At 37.1% G+C, this 25,252-nt stretch overlaps 2 protein-coding genes across 6 annotated transcripts; both read left to right on the forward strand.

Moving 5' to 3' along the window:
- The first annotated feature begins 1,088 nt into the window (after nt 1-1,088).
- On the forward strand, nt 1,089-25,239 carry LOC135686228 (uncharacterized). Of its 4 annotated transcripts, none has more exons than XM_065202429.2 (3): nt 1,089-2,064; nt 2,901-3,087; nt 3,620-5,880. In XM_065202429.2, exons 2-3 carry the CDS (start codon nt 2,934-2,936, stop codon nt 4,939-4,941), a joined length of 1,476 nt encoding a protein of 491 aa, XP_065058501.2. In that variant the 5' UTR covers nt 1,089-2,064; nt 2,901-2,933; the 3' UTR covers nt 4,942-5,880. The 4 variants fall into 4 exon arrangements, with proteins under 4 accessions (XP_065058501.2, XP_088965033.1, XP_065058494.2 ...); XM_089108907.1 differs by lacking the exons at nt 2,901-3,087; nt 3,620-5,880 and adding exons at nt 22,321-22,507; nt 23,098-25,239 and having other exon boundaries at nt 1,222-2,064; XM_065202422.2 differs by lacking the exons at nt 1,089-2,064; nt 2,901-3,087; nt 3,620-5,880 and adding exons at nt 20,084-20,960; nt 22,321-22,507; nt 23,098-25,239.
- Nucleotides 7,949-18,699, forward strand: LOC135686231 (uncharacterized). Of its 2 annotated transcripts, none has more exons than XM_065202428.2 (3): nt 7,949-7,970; nt 13,156-13,342; nt 13,937-18,699. In XM_065202428.2, the coding sequence occupies exons 2-3, from the start codon at nt 13,189-13,191 to the stop codon at nt 15,301-15,303; spliced, it is 1,521 nt and encodes a 506-aa protein (XP_065058500.2). In that variant the 5' UTR covers nt 7,949-7,970; nt 13,156-13,188; the 3' UTR covers nt 15,304-18,699. The 2 variants fall into 2 exon arrangements, with proteins under 2 accessions (XP_065058500.2, XP_065058499.2); XM_065202427.2 differs by lacking the exon at nt 7,949-7,970 and adding an exon at nt 8,061-12,224 and having other exon boundaries at nt 13,937-18,698.
- Nucleotides 25,240-25,252: the final 13 nt, after the last annotated feature.

The following is a 25,252-nucleotide window of genomic DNA, read 5'->3' on the forward strand; positions in this document are numbered from 1 at the left end:
TTGTTTTCTTATTGTAAAAAGATATCCACAATAATCTATTCTATAAAAGAAGATTTGCCTTTACAAGCAAAAGAAAAACAATTTATGTGTGAGTTGTTTGGAGTTTTCCTTATTGCTAAATTCTTACTATCCTTATGATTTATTATTTTCGCGAACTAGATGTTTGTTACTTATGCAAACCAATTCAAAACGTACTCCTGCTTACTCTATAATTTACCCAAAAGTCTAGCCGATTTGATTTAACACTCCGTTGAAAATCCAACAGACGCAGCCACCATGTCTCATTCAAGAAAAGGTGTTTTTTTCGTTTCTTTTTTGTTCTCTTTTCGGTCGTGAATTCAAGGTCTAAATTTTGATTTTAATCAGCGGAAGATTTTTTGTATGAAGCGTACAATATGAAAATTGTTCATTGCCTCCACTATCAACTGTCCCCCTTCAAATTTGTTCTGGGTCCGCTACTAATCTTAATTTTGTGTCCAAATGGTCTAGGGTTGGTCATATCCTTCTACTCCCCGGAGTAACGTCTCAATAGCATAGTTGTTTAGTAATTTCTTAAAGTATCTTGTAAATCTGTATTTTAATCTTTTAGTGGATATACAAACAATTATTATTTGGAAAAATATTAAGCACATTCTTCTTGCAGAATTTCCAAGACGCTGAGCGCCATCAAACTTGCTCACAATAGTTGAAAGTCTAGCAAATAATATCGGTACGAAATGTTTCGATAAATATTCTTGTTTATTGGTTGTATTTATCGTTGTTTAATGCAGTTGAATTGCCCCTCCCTCACCGAGTTGAAGCAAGTCTGGCGCCCTTTTTTTGGAGATTGTGCGCCTCTTTGGAAAAATGAGTATCAGGTGAAAAAGTTTCTGAAACTTATAGGTTTAATAAGCCTGTCAAAAGATAAAATATTACGAAAATTACGTCATCAAACGAGTACAAAATATTGACCTTGTTTTTTCTTGCTTATTTCTCATTGTTTTGACAAGTGCTAAATCTCAGAATGGCTTTTTCAATTAAAAAAATGTTTTTTGCTTGGTGCAAAATGCCGCCACACTCATATTTTGTTTCTTATGGAAAACTCGGTAGTGATTATTAATCACTACCGAGTTTTCCAAAATCACTGATTAACGAGGCTAGGATGTCAAGTAGACGCATTTACTAGGCTATAGAAACCGAATTAAGGCAGCTAACAACTGATTAGATACCACTCACATTAATGCAAGGTTGGGGTAAATAATTAACAAAAGCGTACACAAGAAGGAAGCCAAAAGTGGACTGTAATCTTCAAGTGCACCGTAAGCATCAACAAAGTAATCCTGAGCCATTTTGAGTTTAGTATTTAGCAAAACATTTAGAAGTAAGCGAGAAAAGACATGGTAAAGACCCTGTACTCGTTCGATGATGTAATTTCGCAATAATTTAAGAAGTCATATCTTTTGACAGGTTTGTTTTCCAAGGGATTGTTTCTTGTGATTTTTTCATCATTTATGAATGTTCTTTTGAACCATATCATTGGTTTTAAAATTAGATGATGAAAAAATTTTCGATGACCAGGGACAATATAATGATTGATCACGTGACTACCAGTCCCCTGATTTTAGGGCACCTGAGGGATTTTGAGTCAAAGACCCACCAGGATTACATATCGAAACAAAAAATTATTGTTACCTTGTTTGCTAGACTGCTGACGAAATTTCCTGTTTATCATTGCATTGCTGCCAAAAGGCAATTTCTCCCCCCCCCCCCTCTCTGCCTCCAAACAGGGGCAGAAATTTTCCCGCATGCGCGGCGTTATTTCTTCACCTCATCGGGATTACCGATTAACGAAACATTGCGCCATGGGAAGCAAACATAGGACAAAAGCCAACCAATCAATTTCAAACATTGTTCAAAGGACGGCATTGACGGACGGTAAATAATCCCAGGAGGAAACATTTTTATTTATTTATCGAATCTTTTTTATCCCCAGCTCGTCTTCTTCAATGACAAGGGAATAGAGCAAGAATCGATGTCATTTTTCCTCCATCTGTTTCCACCAGCTGATTACTCAACTGCGTAGAGGTATGCTTTAAAATTATGGACATTATGCATGATCGTGCTTGATTTGTTGTGACTGGATGAAGAATGGATATATATGCATCATGATCATAGAGAAACACGTTTTTATGTGATATCTTCAGGACACAGTGTTTAAAATCTGGAGGAATATGATAAAATAACGGGGGCCGATTCCCAGAATTTATCGGAATTTCTAGGAAAGAAGTTTGCTTGAGCCCCCTGTGTACATATACGAATGGCTCTTTATTCATGAGGACATATGTGGCAATGGTTTTTATTTCAAGGCAACATTCAAACTAATAGATGCCAAAATATACACATCTAAATTTGTTCTCCACCAGTTCAACCTTTGAATGTGTTTACTGTAACTGTGTCTCAATGATAGTTTAAATACAATGATTGCTAGGCTTAGGTGGGCCTTCTTTAAGTCAATCAGCATTCTCTGCTCTTTTGCACAAGACCTTTTGTAAGTACACAGGTCATAGGACATGAATCATCTAGTCATGAGGTTGATCCCATAACTTTCATGATGCCAAAGTCCAGTATTCATTTCCATATTAAGTATACCTAAACACATTAAGAACTGGCTCTAATATCTTAGTCAAATGCTAGGCATAAAACAAAGGCGATTATTATGGTTACTGATAATGTGGTTTTGTTTTCTACAGTTATGTAACTGTTAAGGTTTTGTTTGCTGTAATTAGCTTGCTATATAAAAAGTATTTAATTGTAAAGTTTTCAACTCAACTGAAGCCCAATGTGTCAGTCCTTTCATCTAGATTCTAGAATTTATCTTTCTATTTGCAACAGTCTCAAAATGTTTGCTATTCTATTTTCAGGTCTGAACCAGTTAAGATAAATCTGTTGGTACAATGGGAGCAAATCAGTCAAATTTGATCCCAATGCCTGATGGCTTTGACTACATGGCCATCACTTTTAGATACCCAGATCGCATAATTGCTATATATCCAACCTATGAAGAAGTGACTGGAATTAGAGAAACAATTATGCATCATTGGCCAAATGGTATGTAAAAATGAAATCATTTTCTGGAGACAGATATTCCACCACATCAAATATGCCTCAAGTTTGACGACAAAGAATTACATCCCCAATTGTCCATTTAAAAGTTCAGGATTATCATTTCACCTTGAATTCTTTCAACTCTAAAAGCATTTTAAGCTACTTTCTTATTGCTTATATTCAAGGTAAAATCGCTGTTGAGAAACCGCAAATTCATTGCTTGAAAATATTTTTTTGCATAGCTCACATGTCCTAAAGAATTTATTTCAGCAAGTATTAAAAAAAGATGTTCAGAACACAAGCAAATTTTTGTGGCAAAATTGTCACGAAAATTTATTTCTAAAAGCTTTAAACGAAGCATATCTCATATATACATAACATTGGTAATTCTGGTCAACACATCCACTTTTCTATCGAGACTGTGATTTATCATGATTAAGCTGTAAAAGTTTAAAAGTATCCGCAGATGAAGGCCTGCTTTCTCTCCATATCTCATTTGCTCCAGTATGTTCTGTATTTTTGTCTATTGCTATAGGAATACAACAAGAAATTAATGTGCTTGCTAGTGCACATGAATTCAAACTCAAGGGTAATGCCTTTTGTGATTATACATGTCTTCAGGAAGCAATCAACTTAAGGAAACTCTGTTGTCAACTGCTGTTTAGATTATATAATTCTGGTTGCAAGTTGTTAATTTCAAGTAACCTAGCACAAAAAACAGACCTGACAACATGGATATTTCATAGAGAGCAGACACAGCAACCCCAGTTTCATTTTGCTGCCATTGGGGTAAGCAGCACTGACAAGTTGCAGTTTGTAGATTTTCCTGTCTCTATGCATCAGATGTTTCGTGATGTTGTTCAGAGGAACTGGAAAAAGACCATTAAGGATGTATTAGCTATAGGTGATGCACTTGAAATAAAGTTGAGTGGAAACCCTTGGATGTCTGAAGGTGGATTTGAAAATGCTCAGTCTAAGACACTTATCAAGGCTCTTATTAATGAGCTTGATGCACAAAGGTGGGTTCTTTATGCCAGCAGCAATTTGAAGGGAACAGCAGATACATTGTTTTTCAAATATGATCCAAACCTACCGATGGATGGCTCAAGAAGACATATATTCGCTATATTCTTTGGGGGTGATGATCGTCTGCGGTTAGTGGATAGCCCACAGGTTGTAGCCAACTGTATAAAAACAATGTTGATTCAATTCTGGGAGGGTGGAATTCAGGCAGAGAAGTATCATTTCAATGCTTATGAATTCAAACTTGCTGGTTATCCTTGGTGGTCAGATGGCACAGAGGCAATATACCCAAGGTTACTTATGTGCAAGATTTTTGAAGCATTGATGAGGATCGGCTGGAGGGTACAAATGGCAATGGACCTTTCGAGAGTAGTTGATGACAAGAGTGTGCTTACTTTTCAAGCTGGGCCCCCAATTGCGGCTCCCATATTTTGCCTTTCACTGAGTTACACTGACAGGATACGTATCATAAATGCCCCAGTAGCCGTTGAACAGGCCATAAGTAATGAGATAAGAAGGATCTGGTTGTTTGGCATCCAATGTGAACAGGCAAATGGCCCCAGCATGGAGTTACAACTGAAGGGAAACCCATGGAGTAATTGCAATAATGGTCATGATGGTGCACATGGGCGTGTTCTGTTGCTTCACTTGTTAAAACTATGTGCCAGTTTAGGTTGGTTTGTCATTGTTTCAGCTAATGTATCTGCTAAGTATCGTAGGAACAAACGAGATCTTAGTAGTAAAAAATACCCCCTTGATGTCCACAGCTGGTGGTTCATAGGATTGGGAAGACAAGCAACTGCACCTCTACAGATTCAAGCTTTTGCACAGTAGCCCAAGAGAAAAGGAGACACTATGGATAAGGAACTCCTATTGGTTTTGAAAATTCCTTAAATGTTTCTTTTCAACTTATCAAAATTTAAATTTACATTGACAAGGTATGGGTTTTGTTTTAATATTTTTATTGCTTAAAATCTAGTTATTATCAACTTGTAAAAATGCTTATGACAGCAGTTAGCCCATTTTCAAGATGCTTACAGAATATCAAAATAAAATGACTTTTCAAATGTTTTCCTGAAGACTGATCTTCTTGCCCCTCGGTCGTTACGGTGACATATGCGTTTCGGTAAATAAGTAACCAAAACGAATGGTACAATCAGGGACCACGCGCCAGTCAAAAGTGGAGGGGCTGAAATGGGTGTACCTGAAAATTCATTGAGGCCACGCCCTCTAGAGCGCGGGAAAACGCCCCTCCTCAAGAACACTTGCTTATTCCTACTGAAATTTTTAACAGTCAGGTTCAGAGATGATATCAATAGCTATAAAAATAATTAAAATTAGCTTGAAAATAATAAAACACTAACCAAGTTAGAAAATACATAATATCATTAAACAAGATAAAACACCTAGAAAATGAACAAAGAAGGTTCCCAGTCAAGAAGAACTGCTACTTCATAGGCATAGGCTTACGGGACGGGGGGCTGGGAGGGCTTCAGCCTCCCTCGATTCGGGCAGCTGGTTTTTCGAGCAAAATTCGGACAGGAGCCTTCTCCAAAAACAAAAATTATAAGAAAAACTACATTTTGAACACGTTTGAAAATCTCTGAGATGAAAAAAATCAAGTGGTCGTAATCGTGAGCGCTTTCGGAAGTAATGGAATATGGTAAAAATCAAAGATTATCTTTTTGGTAAAGATCTATAGGGTGAAAAAACAAAAAAGCGACAACAGCAGCAACAGCCCAATTAGTGCTTGAAAAAATTGTCGAAGAAGTACAAGAAGCGGCTGTAATACTGTCATAATTGATGAAGCATCTGTCTTTCGTCAGCACGAACAAATGCCAGTTTGTGTCAATTTTACACTGAATGGTGCCCGAAAAAAAGTTTTTGCTAAATTTTACAGAACTCGGTCCCCAGCAATTGTACAAATTCGGCTTAAAGCGTATTTCAGGGTTTTTTTAAAGAAAATTTGGAGCTGCACATTTTTCTTGGAAGCACTGTGTTGAAGGAATAATTATTGGTTCTTACAAGTATAAACAAAATGTACATGATGCGCAGGTACAGATAGCTTGTGCTCCAGACCAATGGCGCAGCCAGGGTTGGAAGATTGGAGGGGCAAAGAGAAGTCCGACAGCAGAGGGTCCGGGCTTAACCCCCAGGAAAATTTTTGCTGACCACGCCCTTGAGGATTTGCAGGAAAAGCAAGTAGATTCTAACTCAACTTGGAAGCAAAATTATACAGTACATTATATCAGAAAACCAAATTTTCGAGCATAGCACAACCATTAAGTTTTTGGTTTTATAGAATCGCAAGAAACCAAAGTAAACTCTATAGAATCTAGAAAACAAAATTGTCTTTGTTGAGCGACATTTAATAGCGATGTAATATATAATGTTTTGATAACTTTAACATCGTCTTTTTTCGAGCTATGTCATTAAGACGGACGAAACTGATGACGATTAAGCAAGGTATAAATAGCAATTGCACAGCAGCTTGAGAAGTAAATGTTAGATTGTCTCCAATTTAGTTGTCGGTCTGTTTTGCTTGACCATACAAAGGTAAAATTTAAATTCGAAACTGGTTATATGATTTATTTTTTGCTCTGAATTTTTAATGTTCGCTTATTTAAGAGTTTAAACTGGCTCTCCTGCTTGAACACTATCAATTTCGTGCTTCGTGTATGTGTGACTCAAGAACGACATAGCGACTATGAAGTTTCGCAAAAATTATATTTCCTTTACATGGAATGTCTTTCTATATCTATAATTTCTATATCCAAATAGGTCTTTGTTTAATTTGAGCGCCATCTTTATTATATTTTTGCGTTTTATGATTTAAAATTTTCTTGATTTAAAAGTTTTCCTAATTTTTTTTTCATTCAAGTTAAATTTTAGAACTGAACCCTGGCGTATGTAGAAACTTGTTGGCAAATGCTTTGACAGTCTAGAATGAGCGGCAAAGCTGAGGGCTTGGCAAAGCGGATGGAGGACTGTTCTCCGCTGAGCATCTATGTCCACTGCCTTAGACATAAGTTAAATCTTGCAGAAAGTGAGTCAATGAGAAATGGACTTGGTGTTGTTTAAGGTCTTTACAATTTCATTGAGGCCAACACCAAAAGACATGTATTTTGAAGAGAAAAATTGAACATGAACCGCATATAGCTAATAGGGACAAAGCGCAACGCACTGAGCTTGCCAGAGGGGGAAGGCAGTGGACGGGACACTTATTTCCTTTGAAAGGATAAATAACCGAAAACCCACCTAGACAGCAAAGGTCTGTTTAATTGTTTCAACAATGTAATGGATAAAGCTTGATTTGGAAGAAATCTATGCACGATTTAGTGATAGTGACTATCGCATTTAATGTGCTTACGCGTAACGGAGGCATCTGGGGCCCTAAGCAGAATACTGCTACGAGACTTCTATTCACGCACAGCAAGAAGATCACATTAAATGGTGTAGAGCATGTCAAACACAAAAGAAAAAGATAAAAATGACAATTATTTTCTTGTTAGCTAGGGAGAACTGAGTTTTAGAGCTTCAGTTGAGGAGCTTTCAAAGTTTTCAAAAGTTATTTGAACTGGCGCAAAGCTTTAAAGATCTGGACGTAAAAGCACCTTGGTCCCCTTTTGGTGGGGGGCCCTTTGGTGTTTTCAACCACTGTGTCACGACACACTACGCGTGCCTAGTGTACCGTGAGAAATTCTCTAATTTCACTTAATTGGTCTATAAAATTGAAAAAAATCAATAACTATCCGTAAATAATGTGCCGTGGATAGAAAAGGTTGAAAAACGCCGAATCAAGGTGCTCTAAACTGTGTTACGCAAGCTTGAATGCCAACCCTTCGACAGAAATCATCATAAAGGTTTGCTCCTTCTACAATTAGATTATGAGTTTCTAACCTCATAGAAATGGAACACAAACTGTTCAATAATCACAAGAATAGGCAGGTAAGCAAAAAAGTGTGCGAATTGCTGAAAATGATGCAAATCATGTTCAAAAAAAGATATCGATAAAATAATCGATATATTTGATCGCTGTCGTGGAAGAGATTCGCTTATTTTAATGAAGATGTGTGAAGTTTTAAAAATGCTTATTAGTTAACAATATTTTAATTACGTTGCATTTTAATCATTTCTTGACTAATATTAGAAGCTCACATGTGTTAAAGTATACTCCTTAACATTTTGGGCGTTATTATTCTTCAAGCAAGAAAATTCGGCCCCCCTTACCTGGACTAACCCCGTACACCTATGTAACATATAGGAGTTAACTATCCAAAGTTGCGTTAGAGAAAACCTTGCTAAAACTTTTCTAGCCTTTTCTTGCAAAAAAGTGGGAGGGGGGAAGTATAGCCCCTGCCAGCCCAAAGGCTGCGCGGTGCCTGGATACAATCACAGAATAGAAAATTCTGTGATACAATTTAGTATGCATTTCCGTCCGGGTACACAAGATAATTTCAATAATAAATGAATGTCAAACAACCAAAGTTTTAATACAATTGCTCCTACTGCATTGTTGCAGTAAAATTTGGTATATCAAGTAAGTTATCAATAAAGACATTGGACGAAGATGGCTCAGTGGTTAGGTTTGTTGACTACAGACCAAGGTTTCGTGATTTGCGTCCCTGCAATTACCAGCAACTTAGCATGATGAGAGTTGGCAGCCCTCTCTATTTTGAGGCATAGGAATCATGTGGTGTAGTAACATCGAATCGAGACAACTCACCTTGCACCTGGCCTACTTCAAGTTGGAGCCGTGGGGTGAAGCCAAAATTTTTCTGGTTTGGTAAAGAAATAGAAGTAGTTTTTGCCGACAAAAAAAGGCGACAACACAGCAAAAATTACAATTACAACCTCTGAATTCCGTAAACGTAACACTTCACAAGTGGGACATTTCTCAAAAGGGACCATGCTCACGACAAGAAAATGCACGGTGCTTCAAATTGTAATATGCTTCAGTTTTCTCCAAAGAATCTAGGTGTTTGTTGCGACAGCTATTGGGATGTTTCACCTATATTTCTTGATGACATCTTTTTGGTTAAGAATTGCTCTTATCAAGGACATTAGCTGAGGGAAATTAACAATTTGGCTTGTAATGAGGAATTTTAATCTTCGTGTTTCCATTTTATTACATTTAGGAAATTGTTAATGACATAATGATCACGCTGTATCGATGCCGAGTTATTTTAGGATTGAGTCTTATGTTTCAAGATTTTACTCGTCGAATTACTATAACAAAGTCTCTTCAAAAAGTTCTTGCAGATTGTTAATAAACCAAATTGGAACCGTTATTTATGAAATGTTTAAGACCCGTCGTTGACTGAACACTCCTGGAACAGGCTGAACACCCCCAAGAACACACTAAGAACAAGCCATAGAATCCCCATTAAGCGGCTTAACACTCTTTTAAACATATTAAAATCAGGATACAATTGGAAAAATAATTTGGTCAATCAGTCAAAATTAATTTTGGGGCGGGAAAGGGCCTGATAAGTCTAATCCTGTTGGTGTTGTTATAACCTGCTCTGCAGTTCCTGTTTATAGGTACTAAAGCAAAGCACAAATGATGGAAAATTCCAAAAACAGGACATTTTTATTTTTACTACACTTGACGAAGAAATATATCTTGTCATAGATTTTCTTACTTCTTACCAAGCATTGTAGCTGAAAAAGGGCGTAGTTGTATAGACTTGGGAAAAAGGTTATGTTGTCATCATGTGATTCTTTTTTTACCTCTGAACACTAAACTACCTAAAAACTTTCTTCCATTGAACTGATTTTCCAAAATTCCAATGAAACTACTATTGGGGGCTGTAACACTCCAAACCCCACACCCTTTGTTCGCGACACCCTTGGTGATGAGTAGAAGCAATTAGGCATCAATCTGAATAGAAAATTGAGCTTGTCCAACTGTTCTGTAAAACAGCTGATTAGAGTCTTCATGCTTTGACTCGTACTTCAATTTTCATGGAGGCGGAGAAACTAAAACCGTTGATGTCTCAGATTAGATACTGCCTGTTGATTTGTGTGTTTCGAGAAAGAAATTTGAACAATAAGAAAAACTGAATTCACGAGAGGGCTTATACTAGTATATATTGATGATGCCTCAAGCTTTTGCTTTTGTAGAGATCTATAAAACAATATCACATCTAAGTTCTAGCTTCATAAAGCTAACTATGGTGGAAAAAATTCCTTACAATCTAACCTCTCTTGATGAACTACAATTACCAATACCAACTTGCCTCGAATCAAACGGTCATTTTTATAGGAAAAAGTACGAGAGACACTATAACCAGAATTGAAAAATTCAGACTCCCTTTAGTTATTCAAAATATTATTTATAAAATACCATAGATGCAAAGCTTGCAACAGCATAAAATGTAAGATATTTATAAAATTTGAGGTTTGTTTATTGTAACAAGTAGTTCTCTGCTTTTTCGTAAGCGACTGGTAAGCAGTTTCAACAACAAAGCATTAACAATACTAGAAATAGAGCTGTGGAGGATGAAAATCAACTTCTACTGGTTTACCTTTTTATCAGAATGATAGGCATTCTATGTTAACCGTGATTTATTCAAAATTGCCAAGAAGTTGATTCCTTGATCTGTGTGACAAGTTTTTCTGGTTCTGTAGCCATCAGATTAGTCGTATATCAACAACATCAACAACTAATTTAATATCCTTGGCTGTGAATTATGGAAATCATCTGGGGGAAGCTCTTTGTGTAAATATACAGAATTTTATTTGTATAACTGGAGCGCTGGGTGGAAATGGTATTAATCCTACTCCTAAGTTAATTTTCCATTTTTTTTACTCCAGATTGGTTGTATAGCCTTTAGGAGTTAACAATTGAAGATTGAAGATAACGCATGATATTATCATATGTTCTCAGCTTTATATCAGCTAGATGATGATTGAATGAAATTTCATCAGAGTTATTTTCACGAGAGGCTTTTGAGCTTTTCCTAATATTCGCTTGAGATAACTGTTTTTACTTATTCGTTATGGTCTCTTGTGCCACGCTTCCTTGCGTTTTTCTTTCACTGCGCTACTAGTTTATGGGTAATACAGGGAAGTCTTTCGGTCTCCTGAGAAATTGATTTGTAAAACTAGGGTAGAATTGAGTTTCATGGCGTTTTCATGCTCTTGGTTAATCTAGAGGTATTAAAGGTTTTGGCATAGCGTGGGTCTCACCTTGCTTGTTGAAGCCACAATACAAGAAACCTGTTTTATTATCCTAGCCCTCCCTTCTTCGTTTTGTTTCTTTATGCAAAATACCTTTTCAGTATAGCTTTGGATGTTGAGTTTTCTTTTACGGCATCATTAAATACCCTCATACTTTTAGACATCCTTTGTGCTATTTAGCGCTTTTTGATTCTATTGAGTAGGACTGGTGCATTGACTATTAGTGGGGAAAAGAGGCTTTTCCTGTCCATTTTCTCCCAATTATCAATCATATTTGGGGGTTATTGGGTAACTTCTCTTGGTAACCCCTTTAGTGAATGACTTATAGTAGGTTGTGCGATATGTGCCGATGCACCAACGGCCCATCTCGCTCTCGATGATGTGGGAACGTAGCCTCATGACTGACCTTTCTGATGTCTGTGGCAGTTTTTCTGAAGGAACTTTATGCCCTTTTTATTGCATTGGTATTTCATTCCCGAGTAAGCAAATTAATTGCTGTTTTCTAACTTAGAAGTCTAAACTTGTAATATGGTTTTGTGGTGATGAATCATTTCAGCCCACGAACCTTTATCAAAAGTTGCTAGGAAATGCACACCCGTTGAAAGCCTTATTGTAAAAGAAAGTCTAACACATATAATATGCGCTTCACGCCATTCACAGCTAGGCCCTGCATGTCCGCCATTACACTGTAGCATTAGAAACGCGTTTGCGTCTCTACCATAGAGTTAAGATCTCTACTCATGCAGACACGCATGCCTATGCAGAAAATGCAGAAACGCATAGTACACCTGCCTCCCCCCTGAGGAAATGTTTCTATTCATTTCTAGAATTTTTAAATCAGCTCGTCTTTGATGATAGGGGAAAGTGGTCGCAAAGAGTTGGAAATTCCATCTGTTTCCGTCAGTTGATTTCATCTTTACACAATTGCGTTGGTAGGCTTTAAAATTCTTTGGACATTATGCATAATCGTTTTATGTGGATAATACTTAAACGGATGATAGGCCCCGGGTAGGATGCTTGATTAATTATGGCATCGAAGCACGATTTGTTTAGATGGGGGAGAATTTAGGCGCTATTTCACCTACTAATAGATGATATTACCAACAAACTAAGGACATTGTAGACAAATTGAAGATTTACCGACGAATCTATGAAGTATTGGGGGGTGTTAAACCCCTACAGACGCCACTAGCTACGGCCCTTGGATACCTGTGATGCGTATACTAATTCATAAACTTTACATTTAACACATTTATGAACATAGCACTGTCTGCAGGTAAAGCAGGCCATGGCCATTTTTCATTTCAAGGTAGCGTTCAAACGAACGATTTCACAACATAGACATCTAAAGTTGCTCTCCACCAGTTCAACCTTTGAATGTGTTTACTGTAACTGTGTCTCAATGATTATCTAAATTTAATGATTGCTAGGCTTAGGTGGGCCTTCTTTAAGTCAATCAGCATTCTCTGCTCTTTTGCACAAGACCTTTTGTAAGTACACAGGTCATAGGACATGAATCATCTAGTCATGAGGTTGATCCCATAACTTTCATGATGCCATAGTCCAATATGTATTTCCATATTAGGTATACCTAAACACATTAAGAACTGGCTCTAATATCTCAGTCAAATGCTAGGCATAAAACAAAGGCGATTATTATGGTTACTGATAATGTGGTTTTGTTTTCTACAGTTATGTAACTGTTAAGGTTTTGTTTGCTGTAATTAGCTTGCTATATAAAAAGTATTTAATTGTAAAGTTTTCAACTCAACTGAAGCCCAATGTGTCAGTCCTTTCATCTAGATTCTAGAATTTATTTTTCTATTTGCAACAGTCTCAAAATGTTTGCTATTCTATTTTAAGGTCTGAACCAGTTAAGATAAATCTGTTGGTACAATGGGAGCAAATCAATCAAATTTGATCCCAATGCCTGATGGCTTTGACTACATGGCCATCACTTTTACAGCAACTGATCGAATAAGAATTATATATCCAACATATGAAGAAGTGACTGGAATTAGAGAAACAATTATGCATCATTGGCCAAATGGTATGTACCAAAAAAACCAAAAAAATTCCAGATACATGTATTTCACCACATCAAATATGGCTCAAATTTGGCAACATAGACTTGATTATTTTGACCACAAATCTGTTGCTTGAAACTTGTGTTTTGCATGGCACTATCACTTTACCAAAATAATCTATTTGAGCCAGTATTAACAAGAATAGATGTTCACAACACAAGCAAATTGTTGTAACATCTGCAATTCTTGAAAATATGTCGAAAAGTTGTTTGTTCAAAAGAAATATTTGCTTTCAGGTTAAGTAAACACTTCATGTGTTTGGAGAGGCAGACTTTGCCAAGCGTTTCAAAACACATGCTACATAAAACTAGCTATAATTGCAAATGTTTGATCTGCTTTTCTAAGATGGAACTCCCTATGAAACATTTCTTGAATAAGAAGTCTAATGTAATATTGGCAGGCCCATAAACTTTAGGCTTACAGGAATAGGCTTTACCAAGGGTTTCAAATATTTCCTGAATAAGTCAAGACTAATGCAATATTTGCAGGTGAAGGCCTGCTTTCTTTCCCTATCTCATTTGCTCTAGCATGTTGTATATTTTTGTCTATTGCTATAGGAATACAACAAGAAATTAATGTGCTTGCTAGTGCACATGAATTCAAACTCAGGGGCAACCCTTTTTGTGGACATACATCTCTTCAGGAAGCAATAAACTTACGGAAACTCTGTTGTCAACTGCTGTTTAGATTATATAATTTGGGATGCAAGTTGTTAATTTCAAGTGACCTAGCACAAACAACAGACTTGGCAACATGGATTTTTCATAGAGAGCAGACACAGCAGGCCCAGTTTCATTTTGCTGCCATTGGGGTAAGCAGCACTGACAAGTTACAGTTTGTAGATTTTCCTGCCTCTATGCATCAGATGTTTCGTGATGTTGTTCAGAGGAACTGGCCAAAGAACATACAAGATGTTATAGCCATAAGTGATGCTCTTGAAATAAAGTTGAGTGGAAACCCTTGGATGTCTGCAGGTGGATCTGAAAATGTTCAGTCGAAGACGCTTGTGAAGGCTCTTATTAATGAGCTTGATGCACAAAGGTGGGTTCTTTATGCCAGCAGCAATTTGAAAGGAACAACAGATACATTGTTCTTCAGATATGATCCAAACTTACCAACAGATGGCTCAAGAAGACCTGCATTTGCTATAAGCTTAAGTGGGTATGATCGTCTGAGGCTAGTGGATAGCCCTGAAGATGTAGTCAATTGTGTAAAGACCATGTTGATTCAATTCTGGGCGGGTGGAATTCAGGCAGAGAATTATCATTTCAATGCTTATGAATTCAAACTTGCTGGTTATCCTTGGTGGTCAGATGGCACAGAGGCAATATACCCAAGGTTACTTATGTGCAAGATTTTTGAAGCATTGATGAGGATCGGCTGGAGGGTACAAATGGCAATTGACCTTTCAAGAGCAGTTGATGACAAGAGTGTGCTTACTTTTCAAGCTGGGCCCCCAATTGCGGCTCCCATATTTTGCCTTTCACTGAATTACACTGACAGAATACGCATCATAAATGCCCCAGCAGATACTGTAGAGGCTATAACTGATGAGATAAGACGGCTCTGGTTGTTTGGCATACAATGTGAAGAGGAAAATGGCCCCAGCATGGAGTTAAAACTGCAGGGAAATCCATGGAGGTACAGCTATGATGGTCATGATGGTGCTCATGGTCGTGTTTTGTTGCTTCATTTGTTAAAACTATGTGCCAGTTTAGGTTGGTTTGTCATTGTTTCAGCCAATGTATCTGCTAAGTATCATGTGGACAGAAGAGATGATCATAGTACAACAAAATACCCCCTTGATGTCCACAGCTGGTGGTTCATAAGAATGGGAGGACAAGCAACTGCAGCTCCACAAATTCAAGCCTTTTCACAACAGCCAGAGGTTTTGAAAGTGCTCCAACTTTTGAATATTCTTTAACTTCCAAAAACTAATTCTTACAACAAGGACAAACTGATTTTGTTTAACTGTTTTTGTAGCCCAATATCTATTTATCATCAGCTTATATTTTAGTAAATAGCACACACTAAAAAACTTTCAAAATTTAGCTTGCAATAAAGGTTGATGTCCTATTTAGACTGTTGACCAAATTGGATGTGCAAAAAGGGGAGTGAAAATAAGTGTTCACATTTTATTTGATTTTTAGCAGCACTAATTTTGTAGAAAAACGCTTTAAAAATACAAGTTAAGCTGAAGCAGTTGGGTTGTCCTAGGTGTTGTTTTTTCTAAATTATAGCTGATTCCTATTTTGTACGAACTATTTTTGGCTTTTTCCAGTTAACTTTTAATAAACCTCTATTGCTAGGAGCTTGGGCACACCGGCACTTGAATCGTGATATTTTTTATGACAAACATAATCCCTATTGGTCTCTAATCTGCTAGTGTGCCCTGCAAATGTATTCTTTCTGGCTTTGACAACTTTTGCATCATCCATCAAAGAATCTTTCGTTGAAGCATGACAATGGGCAATGCCCTGCAGTTTATCCAAGTTGAAAAAGGCTTCCTTCAATTTCAAAGTTTTGATAAAGATAATTCCATTTAACTATGATACAAGTGCACTCGGTAGGGGGGTCATGGAAGTGACTTCAAAAGAAGGGGCTGACATCCAAATTCCTGACATCCAAATTCCTGACATCCAAATTCTTATTGAAAAGTGATGACTTTATCATGGTGATTCTCGGTTTTTCTAAAATGCTGGGAAAAAAATGCAGTTTAACATCTGTTTTCAAATTTTGTTTCATAGAAATTATCAATAATCAGTACTTGTAATTAAAAGTAATGCACAAAATAGGATTTGTAACTAGTATCATAAAAATCTAACGAAATGAACTGGACGATTTTCAGTTCATTAAAAGTTTCCTTAGCAATAGTGTGTCAGTATGTTCCTAAATTACTTCATCATAACTAAGGCTCAAACTTGGTTATCATTTTGGAAAATTTAGCCCCTCTTGGCTAACTGTGACCGCAAGGCTGTTTTTACAAACTTGAGCACTAAAAAGGTGAGCTCGTATTTGGTATAGCAAATGGCAAGGTTGCAATTATCTTGCACAAAGTCTACAGATTTGGACTGGCAGACTGTAAATTCAATTTGCACAACGCACTGGGCTTGACAGAGGGGGAAAGACAGTGGACAGGACACTTATTTCCTTTGCAAGGATGAAGAACGCAAAACCCACCTAGACAGCAAAGCTCTGTTTAATTGTTTCTACAATGTAATGGATAAAGCTTTGGAAGAAATCTATGCACGATTTAGTGATAGTGACTATCGCATTTAATGTGCTTACGCGTAACGGAGGCATCTGGGGCCCTAAGCAGAATACTGCTACGAGACCTCTATTCACACACAGCAAGAAGATCACATTAAATGGTGTAGAGCATGTTAAACACAATAGAAAAAGATAAAAATGACAATTATTTTCTTGTTAGCTAGGGAGAACTGAGTTTTAGAGCTTCAGTTGAGGAGCTTTCAAAGTTTTCAAAAGTTATTTGAACTGGCGCAAAGCTTTAAAGATCTGGACGTAAAAGCACCTTGGTCCCCTTTTGGTGGGGGCCCTTTGGTGTTTTCAACCACTGTGTCACGACACGACACACTACGCGTGCCTAGTGTACCTTGCTACGTGTGCCTTGAGGTATTGCCTAGTGTACCGTGGAAAATTATCTAATTTCACTTAATTGGTCTATAAAATTGAAAAAAATCAATAAATATCCGTAAATAATGTGCCATGGATAGAAAAGGTTAAAAAACGCTGAATCAAGGTGCTCTAAACTGTGTTACGCAAGTGTGAATGCTAACCCTTCGACAGAAATCATCATAAAGTTTGCTCCTTCTACAATTAGATTATGAGTTTCTAACCTCATAGAAATGGAACACAAACTGTTCAATAATCACAAGAATAGGCAGGTAAGCAAAGAAGTGTGTGAATTGCTGAAAATGATGCAAATCATGTTCACAAAAAGATATCGATAAAATAATCGATATATTTGGTCGCTGTCGCGAAAGAGATTCGCTTATTTTAATGAAAATGTGTGAAGTTTTAAAAATGCTAATTATTTAACATTATTTTAATTACGTTGCATTTTAATCATTTCTTGACTTGAAATTTTCGGCGTTATTTTTCTTCAGGCAAAAAAAATTCAGACCCCCCCCCCCCCCCCCTTACCTGGACTATGTAACATAGGAGTTAACTATCCAAAGTTGTGTTAGAGAAAACCTTGCTAAAATTATTCTAGCCTTTTCTTGCAAAAAAGTGGGAGGGGGGAAGTATAGCCCCTGCCAGCCCAAAGGCTGCGCGGTGCCTGGCTACAATCACAGAATAGAAAATTCTGTGATACAATTTAGTATGCATTTCTGTCCGGGTACACAAGATAATTTCAATAATAAATGAATGTCAAACAACCAAAGTTTTAATACAATTGCTCCTACTGCATTGTTGCAGTAAAATTTGATATATCAAGTAAGTTATCAATATAGACAATGGACGAAGATGGCCCAGTGGTTGGGTTTGTTGACTACAGACCAAGGTTCCGCGATTTGAGTCCGTGACAGTTGACCAAGGTTCCGTGATTTGCGTCCCTGCCATTACCAAAAATTAACTTAGCATGATGAGAGTTGGCAGCCCTCTCTATTTTGAGGCATATGAATCATGTGTTGTGGTCACATCGAGACAACCCACCTTGCACCTGGCCTACTTCAAGTTGAAGCCGTGGGGTGAAGCCAAAATTTTTCTGGTTTGGTAAAGAAATAGAAGTAGTTTTTGCCGACAAAAAAAGGCGACAACACAGCAAAAATTACAATTACAACCTCTGAATTCCGTAAACGTAACACTTCACAAGTGGGACATTTCTCAAAAGGGACCATGCTCACGACAAGAAAATGCACGGTGCTTCAAATTGTAATATGCTTCAGTTTTCTCCAAATAATCTAGGTGTTTGTTGCAACAGCTATTGGGATGTTTCACCTATATTTCTTGATGACATCTTTTTGGTTAAGAATTGCTCTTATCAAGGACATTAGCTGAGGGAAATTAACAATTTGGCTTGTAATGAGGATTTTAATCTTCGTGTTTCCATTTTATTACATTTAGGAAATTGTTAATGACATAATGATCACGCTGTATCGATGCCGAGTTATTTTAGGATTGAGTCTTATGTTTCAAGATTTTACTCGTCGAATTACTATAACAAAGTCTTTTCAAAAAGTTCTTGCAGATTGTTAATAAACCAAATTGGAACCGTTATTTATGAAATGTTTAAGACCCGTCGTTGACTGAACACTTCTAGAACAGGCTGAACACCCCCAAGAACACACTAAGAACAAGCCATAGAATCCCCATTAAGCGGCTTAACACTCACTTAAACATATTAAAATCAGGATACAATTGGAAAAATAATTTGGTCAATCAGTCAAAATTAATTTTGGGGCGGGAAAGGGCCTGATAATTCTAATCCTGTTGGTGTTGTTATAACCTGCTCTGCAGTTCCTGTTTATAGGTACTAAAGCAAAGCACATATGATAGAAAATTCCAAAAACAGGACATTTTTATTTTTACTACACTTGACGAAGAAATATATCTTGTCATAGATTTTCTTACTTCTTACCAATCATTGTAACTGAAAAAGGGCGTAGTGGTATAGACTTTGGAAAAAGGTTATGTTGTCATCATGTGATTGCATGATTCTTTTTTGACCTCTGAACACTAAACTACCTAAAATCTTTCTTCCATTGAAATGATTTTCCAAAATTCCAATGAAACTACTATTGGGGGCTGTAACACTCCAAACCCCACACCCTTTGTTCGCGACACCCTTGGTGATTGAGCTTGTCCAACTGTTCTGCAAAACAGCTGATTAGAGTCTTCATGCTTTGACTCGTACTTCAATTTTCATGGAGGCGGAGAAACTAAAACCGTTGATGTCTCAGATTAGATACTGCCTGTTGATTTGGGTGTTTCGAGAAAGAAATTTGAACAATAAGAAAAACTGAATTCACGAGAGGGCTTATACTAGTATATATTGATGATGCCTCAAGCTTTTGCTTTTGTAGAGATCTATAAAACAATATCACATCTAAGTTCTAGCTTCATAAAGCTAACTATGGTGGAAAAAATTCCTTAAAATCTAACCTCTCTTGATGAACTACAATTACCAATACCACCTTGCCTCGAATCAAACGGTCATTTTTATAGGAAAAAGTACGAGAGACACTATAACCAGAATTGAAAAATTCAGACTCCCTTTAGTTATTCAAAATATTATTTATAAAATACCATAGATGCAAAGCTTGCAACAGCATAAAATGTAAGATATTTATAAAATTTGAGGTTTGTTTATTGTAACAAGTAGTTCTCTGCTTTTTCGTAAGCGACTGGTAAGCAGTTTCAACAACAAAGCATTAACAATACTAGAAATAGAGCTGTGGAGGATGAAAATCAACTTCTACTGGTTTACCTTTTTATCAGAATGATAGGCATTCTATGTTAACCGTGATTTATTCAAAATTGCCAAGAAGTTGATTCCTTGATCTGTGTGACAAGTTTTTCTGGTTCTGTAGCCATCAGATTAGTCGTATATCAACAACATGAACAACTAATTTAATATCCTTGGCTGTGAATTATGGAAATCATCTGGGGGAAGCTCTTTGTGTAAATATACAGAATTTTATTTGTATAACTGGAGCGCTGGGTGGAAATGGTATTAATCCTACTCCTAAGTTAATTTTCCATTTTTTTTACTCCAGATTGGTTGTATAGCCTTTAGGAGTTAACAATTGAAGATTGAAGATAACGCATGATATTATCATATGTTCTCAGCTTTATATCAGCTAGATGATGATTGAATGAAATTTCATCAGAGTTATTTTCACGAGAGGCTTTTGAGCTTTTCCTAATATTCGCTTGAGATAACTGTTTTTACTTATTCGTTATGGTCTCTTGTGCCACGCTTCCTTGCGTTTTTCTTTCACTGCGCTACTAGTTTATGGGTAATACAGGGAGTCTTTCGGTCTCCTGAGAAATTGATTTGTAAAACTAGGGTAGGATTGAGTTTCATGGCGTTTTCATGCTCTTGGTTAATCTAGAGGTATTAAAGGTTTTGGCATAGCGTGGGTCTCACCTTGCTTGTTGAAGCCACAATACAAGAAAGCTGTTTTATTATCCTAGCCCTCCCTTCTTTGTTTTGTTTCTTTATGCAAAATACCTTTTCAGTAATTTTGGATATTGAGTTTTCTTTTACGGCATCATTAAATACCCTCATACTTTTAGACATCCTTTGTGCTATTTAGCGCTTTTTGATTCTATTGAGTAGGACTGGTGCATTGACTATTAGTGGGGAAAAGAGGCTTTTCCTGTCCATTTTCTCCCAATTATCAATCATATTTGGGGGTTATTGGGTAACTTCTCTTGGTAACCCCTTTAGTGAATGACTTATAGTAGGTTGTGCGATATGCGCCGATGCACCAACGGCCCATCTCGCTCTCGATGATGTGGGAACGTAGCCTCATGACTGTCTTTCTGATGTCTGTGGCAGTTTTTCTGAAGGAACTTTCTGCCCTTTTTATTACATTGGTATTTCATTCCCGAGTAAGCAAATTAATTTCTGTTTTCTAACTTAGAAGTCTAAACTTATAATATGGTTTTGTGGTGATGAATCATTTCAGCCCACGAACCTTTATCAAAAGTTGCTAGGAAATGCACACCCGTTGAAAGCCTTATTGCAAAAGAAAGTCTAACACATATGCGCTTCACGCCATTCACAGCTAGGCCCTGCATGTCCGCCATTACACTGTAGCATTAGAAACGCATTTGCGTCTCTACCATAGAGATAAGATCTTTACTCATGCAGACACGCATGCCTATGCAGAAAATGCAGAAACGCATAGTACACCTGCCTCCCCCCTGAGGAAATGTTTCTATTCATTTCTAGAATTTTTAAATCAGCTCGTCTTTGATGATAGGGGAAAGTGGTCGCAAAGAGTTGGAAATTCCATCTGTTTCCGTCAGTTGATTTCATCTTTACACAATTGCGTTGGTAGGCTTTAAAATTCTTTGGACATTATGCATAATCGTTTTATGTGGATAATACTTAAACGGATGATAGGCCCCGGGTAGGATGCTTGATTAATTATGGCATCGAAGCACGATTTGTTTAGATAGGGGAGAATTTAGGCGCTATTTCACCTACTAATAGATGATATTACCAACAAACTAAGGACATTGTAGACAAATTGAAGATTTACCGACGAATCTATGAAGTATTGGGGGGTGTTAAACCCCTACAGACGCCACTAGCTACGGCCCTTGGATACCTGTGATGCGTATACTAATTCATAAACTTTACATTTAACACATTTATGAACATAGCACTGTCTGCAGGTAAAGCAGGCCATGGCCATTTTTCATTTCAAGGTAGCGTTCAAACGAACGATTTCACAACATAGACATCTAAATTTGCTCTCCACCAGTTCAACCTTTGAATGTGTTTACTGTAACTGTGTCTCAATGATAGTTTAAATATAATGATTGCTAGGCTTAGGCGGGCCTTCTTTAAGTCAATCAGCATTCCCTGCTCTTTTGCACCTAACCTTTGTAAGTACACAGGTCATAGGACATGAATCATCTAGTCATGAGGTTGATCCCATAACTTCCATGATGCCAAAGTCCAATAGGTATTTCCATATTAGGTATACCTGAACACATTAAGAACTGGCTCTAATATCTCAGTCAAATGCTAGGCATAAAAAATTATTATGCTTACTAATAATGTGGTTTTGTTTTCTACAGTTGTGTAACTGTTAAGGTTTTGTTTGCTGTAATGAGCTTGCTCTATAAAAAGTATTTATTTGTAAAGTTTTCAACTCCACTCAAGCCCAATGTGTCAGTCCTTATATTTAGATTCTATTCAGATACTTATATATCAAAATGTTTGCTATTCTATTTTCAGGTCTGAACCAGTTGAGATAAATCTTTTGGTACAATGGGAGCAAATCAATCGAATTTGATCCCAATGCCTGATGGCTTTGACTACATGGCCATCACTTTTAGAGCAACTGATCGCATAAGAATTATATATCCAACATATGAAGAAGTGACTGGAATTAGAGAAACAATTATGCATCATTGGCCAAATGGTATGTAAAAAACAAAAAAATTTCCAGATACATGTATTTCACCACATCAAATATGCCTCAAATTTGGCAACATAGACTTGATTATTTTGACCACAAATCTGTTGCTTGAAACTTGTGTTTTGCATGGCACTATCGCATTACCAAAATAATCTATTTGAGCCAGTATTAACAAGAATAGATGTTCACAACACAAGCAAATTGTTGTAACATCTGCAATTCTTGAAAATATGTCGAAAAGTTGTTTGTTCAAAATAAATATTTGCTTTCAGGTTAAGTAAACACTTCATGTGTTTGGAGAGGCAGACTTTGCCAAGCGTTTCAAAACACATGCTACATAAAACTAGCTATAATTGCAAATGTTTGATCTGCTTTTCTAAGATGGAACTCCCTATGAAACATTTATTGAATAAGAAGTCTAATGTAATATTGGCAGGCCCATTTACTTTAGGCTTATAGGAATAGGCTTTACCAAGGGTTTCAAATATTTCCTGAATAAGTCAAGACTAATGCAATATTTGCAGGTGAAGGCCTGCTTTCTTTCCCTATCTCATTTGCTCTAGCATGTCGTATATTTTTGTCTATTGCTATAGGAATACAACAAGAAATAAATGTGCTTGCTAGTGCACATGAATTCAAACTCAGGGGCAACCCTTTTTGTGGACATACATCTCTTCAGGAAGCAATAAACTTACGGAAACTCTGTTGTCAACTGCTGTTTAGATTATATAATTTGGGATGCAAGTTGCTAATTTCAAGTGACCTAGCACAAACAACAGACTTGGCAACATGGATTTTTCATAGAGAGCAGACACAGCAGGCCCAGTTTCATTTTGCTGCCATTGGGGTAAGCAGCACTGACAAGTTACAGTTTGTAGATTTTCCTGCCTCTATGCATCAGATGTTTCATTGTGTTGTTCAGAGGAACTGGCCAAAGAACATACAAGATGTTATAGCCATAAGTGATGCTCTTGAAATAAAGTTGAGTGGAAACCCTTGGATGTCTGCAGGTGGATCTGAAAATGTTCAGTCGAAGATGCTTGTGAAGGCTCTCATTAATGAGCTTGATGCACAAAGGTGGGTCCTTTATGCCAGCAGCAATTTGAAAGGAACAACAGATACATTGTTCTTCAGATATGATCCAAACTTACCAACAGATGGCTCAAGAAGACCTGCATTTGCTATAAGCTTAAGTGGGTATGATCGTCTGAGGCTAGTGGATAGCCCTGAAGATGTAGTCAATTGTGTAAAGACCATGTTGATTCAATTCTGGGCGGGTGGAATTCAGGCAGAGAATTATCATTTCAATGCTTATGAATTCAAACTTGCTGGTTATCCTTGGTGGTCAGATGGCACAGAGGCAATATACCCAAGGTTACTTATGTGCAAGATTTTTGAAGCATTGATGAGGATCGGCTGGAGGGTACAAATGGCAATTGACCTTTCAAGAGCAGTTGATGACAAGAGTGTGCTTACTTTTCAAGCTGGGCCCCCAATTGCGGCTCCCATATTTTGCCTTTCACTGAATTACACTGACAGAATAAGCATCATAAATGCCCCAACAGATACTGTACAGGCTATAAGTAATGAGATAAGACGACTCTGGTTGTTTGGCATACAATGTGAACAGGCAAATGGCCCCAGCATTGAGTTACAACTGAAGGGAAATCCATGGAGGTACAGCTATGATGGTCATGATGGTGCTCATGGTCGTGTTTTGTTGCTTCATTTGTTAAAACTATGTGCCAGTTTAGGTTGGTTTGTCATTGTTTCAGCCGATGTATCTGCTAAGTATCATGTGGACAGAAGAGATGATCATAGTACAACAAAATACCCCCTTGATGTCCACAGCTGGTGGTTCATAAGAATGGGAGGACAAGCAACTGCAGCTCCACAGACTCAAGCTTTTTCACAACAGCCAGAGGTATTGGGAGCTCCTATTGGTTTTGAAAGTGCTCCAACTATTTCTTTAACTTCCAAAAACTAATTCTTACAACAAGGACAAACTGATTTTGTTTAACTGTTTTTGTAGCCCAATATCTATTTATCATCAGCTTATATTTTAGTAAATAGCACACACTAAAAAACTTTCAAAATTTAGCTTGCATTAAGGTTGATGTCCTATTTAGACTGTTGACCAAATTGGATGTGCAAAAAGGGGAGTGAAGATAAGTGTTCACATTTAATTTGATTTTTTAGCAGCACTAATGTTGTAGAAAAATGCTTTAAAATACAAGTAAAGCTGAAGGAGTTGGGTTGTCCTAGGTGTTGTTTTATCTAAATGAAAGCTAATACCTATTTTGTACGAACTATTTTTTGCTTTTTCCAGTTAACTTTTAATAATAAACCTCTATTGCTAGGGGCTTGGGCACACCAGCACTTGAATCGTGATATTTTTTATGACAAACATAATCCCTATTGGTCTCCAATCTGCTAGTGTGCCCTGGAAAATGTATTCTTTCTGGCTTTGACAACTTCTGCATCGTCCATCAAAGAATCTTTCGTTGAAACATGACAATGGGCAATGCCCTGCTGTTTATCCAAGTTGGAAAAGCCTTCCTTCAATTTCAAAGTTTTGAGAAAGATAATCCAATTGAACTATGATACAAGTGCACTCGGTAGGGGGGTCATGGAAGTGACTTCAAAAGAAGGGGCTTAGCTGGCAAATTTGCTGACATCCAAATTCTTATTGAAAAGTGATGACTTTATCATGGTGATTCTCGGTTTTTCTAAAATGCTGGGAAAAAA

This window comes from Rhopilema esculentum, chromosome 6 (assembly GCF_057945365.1).
Source record: "Rhopilema esculentum isolate cy_ngs chromosome 6, ASM5794536v1, whole genome shotgun sequence".
Classification (NCBI taxonomy): Eukaryota; Metazoa; Cnidaria; class Scyphozoa; order Rhizostomeae; family Rhizostomatidae; genus Rhopilema; species Rhopilema esculentum.

Excerpts from the sequence above, each read along its gene's own strand:
- LOC135686228 (XM_089108907.1), top strand. The coding sequence starts at position 22,354 with ATGGGAGCAAATCAATCGAATTTGATCCCAATGCCTGATGGCTTTGAC. Across the intron at positions 22,508-23,097 it reads TATGCATCATTGGCCAAATG|GAATACAACAAGAAATAAAT; the intron begins GTATGTAAAAAA and ends CTATTGCTATAG.
- LOC135686231 (XM_065202428.2), top strand. The coding sequence starts at position 13,189 with ATGGGAGCAAATCAATCAAATTTGATCCCAATGCCTGATGGCTTTGAC. Across the intron at positions 13,343-13,936 it reads TATGCATCATTGGCCAAATG|GAATACAACAAGAAATTAAT; the intron begins GTATGTACCAAA and ends CTATTGCTATAG.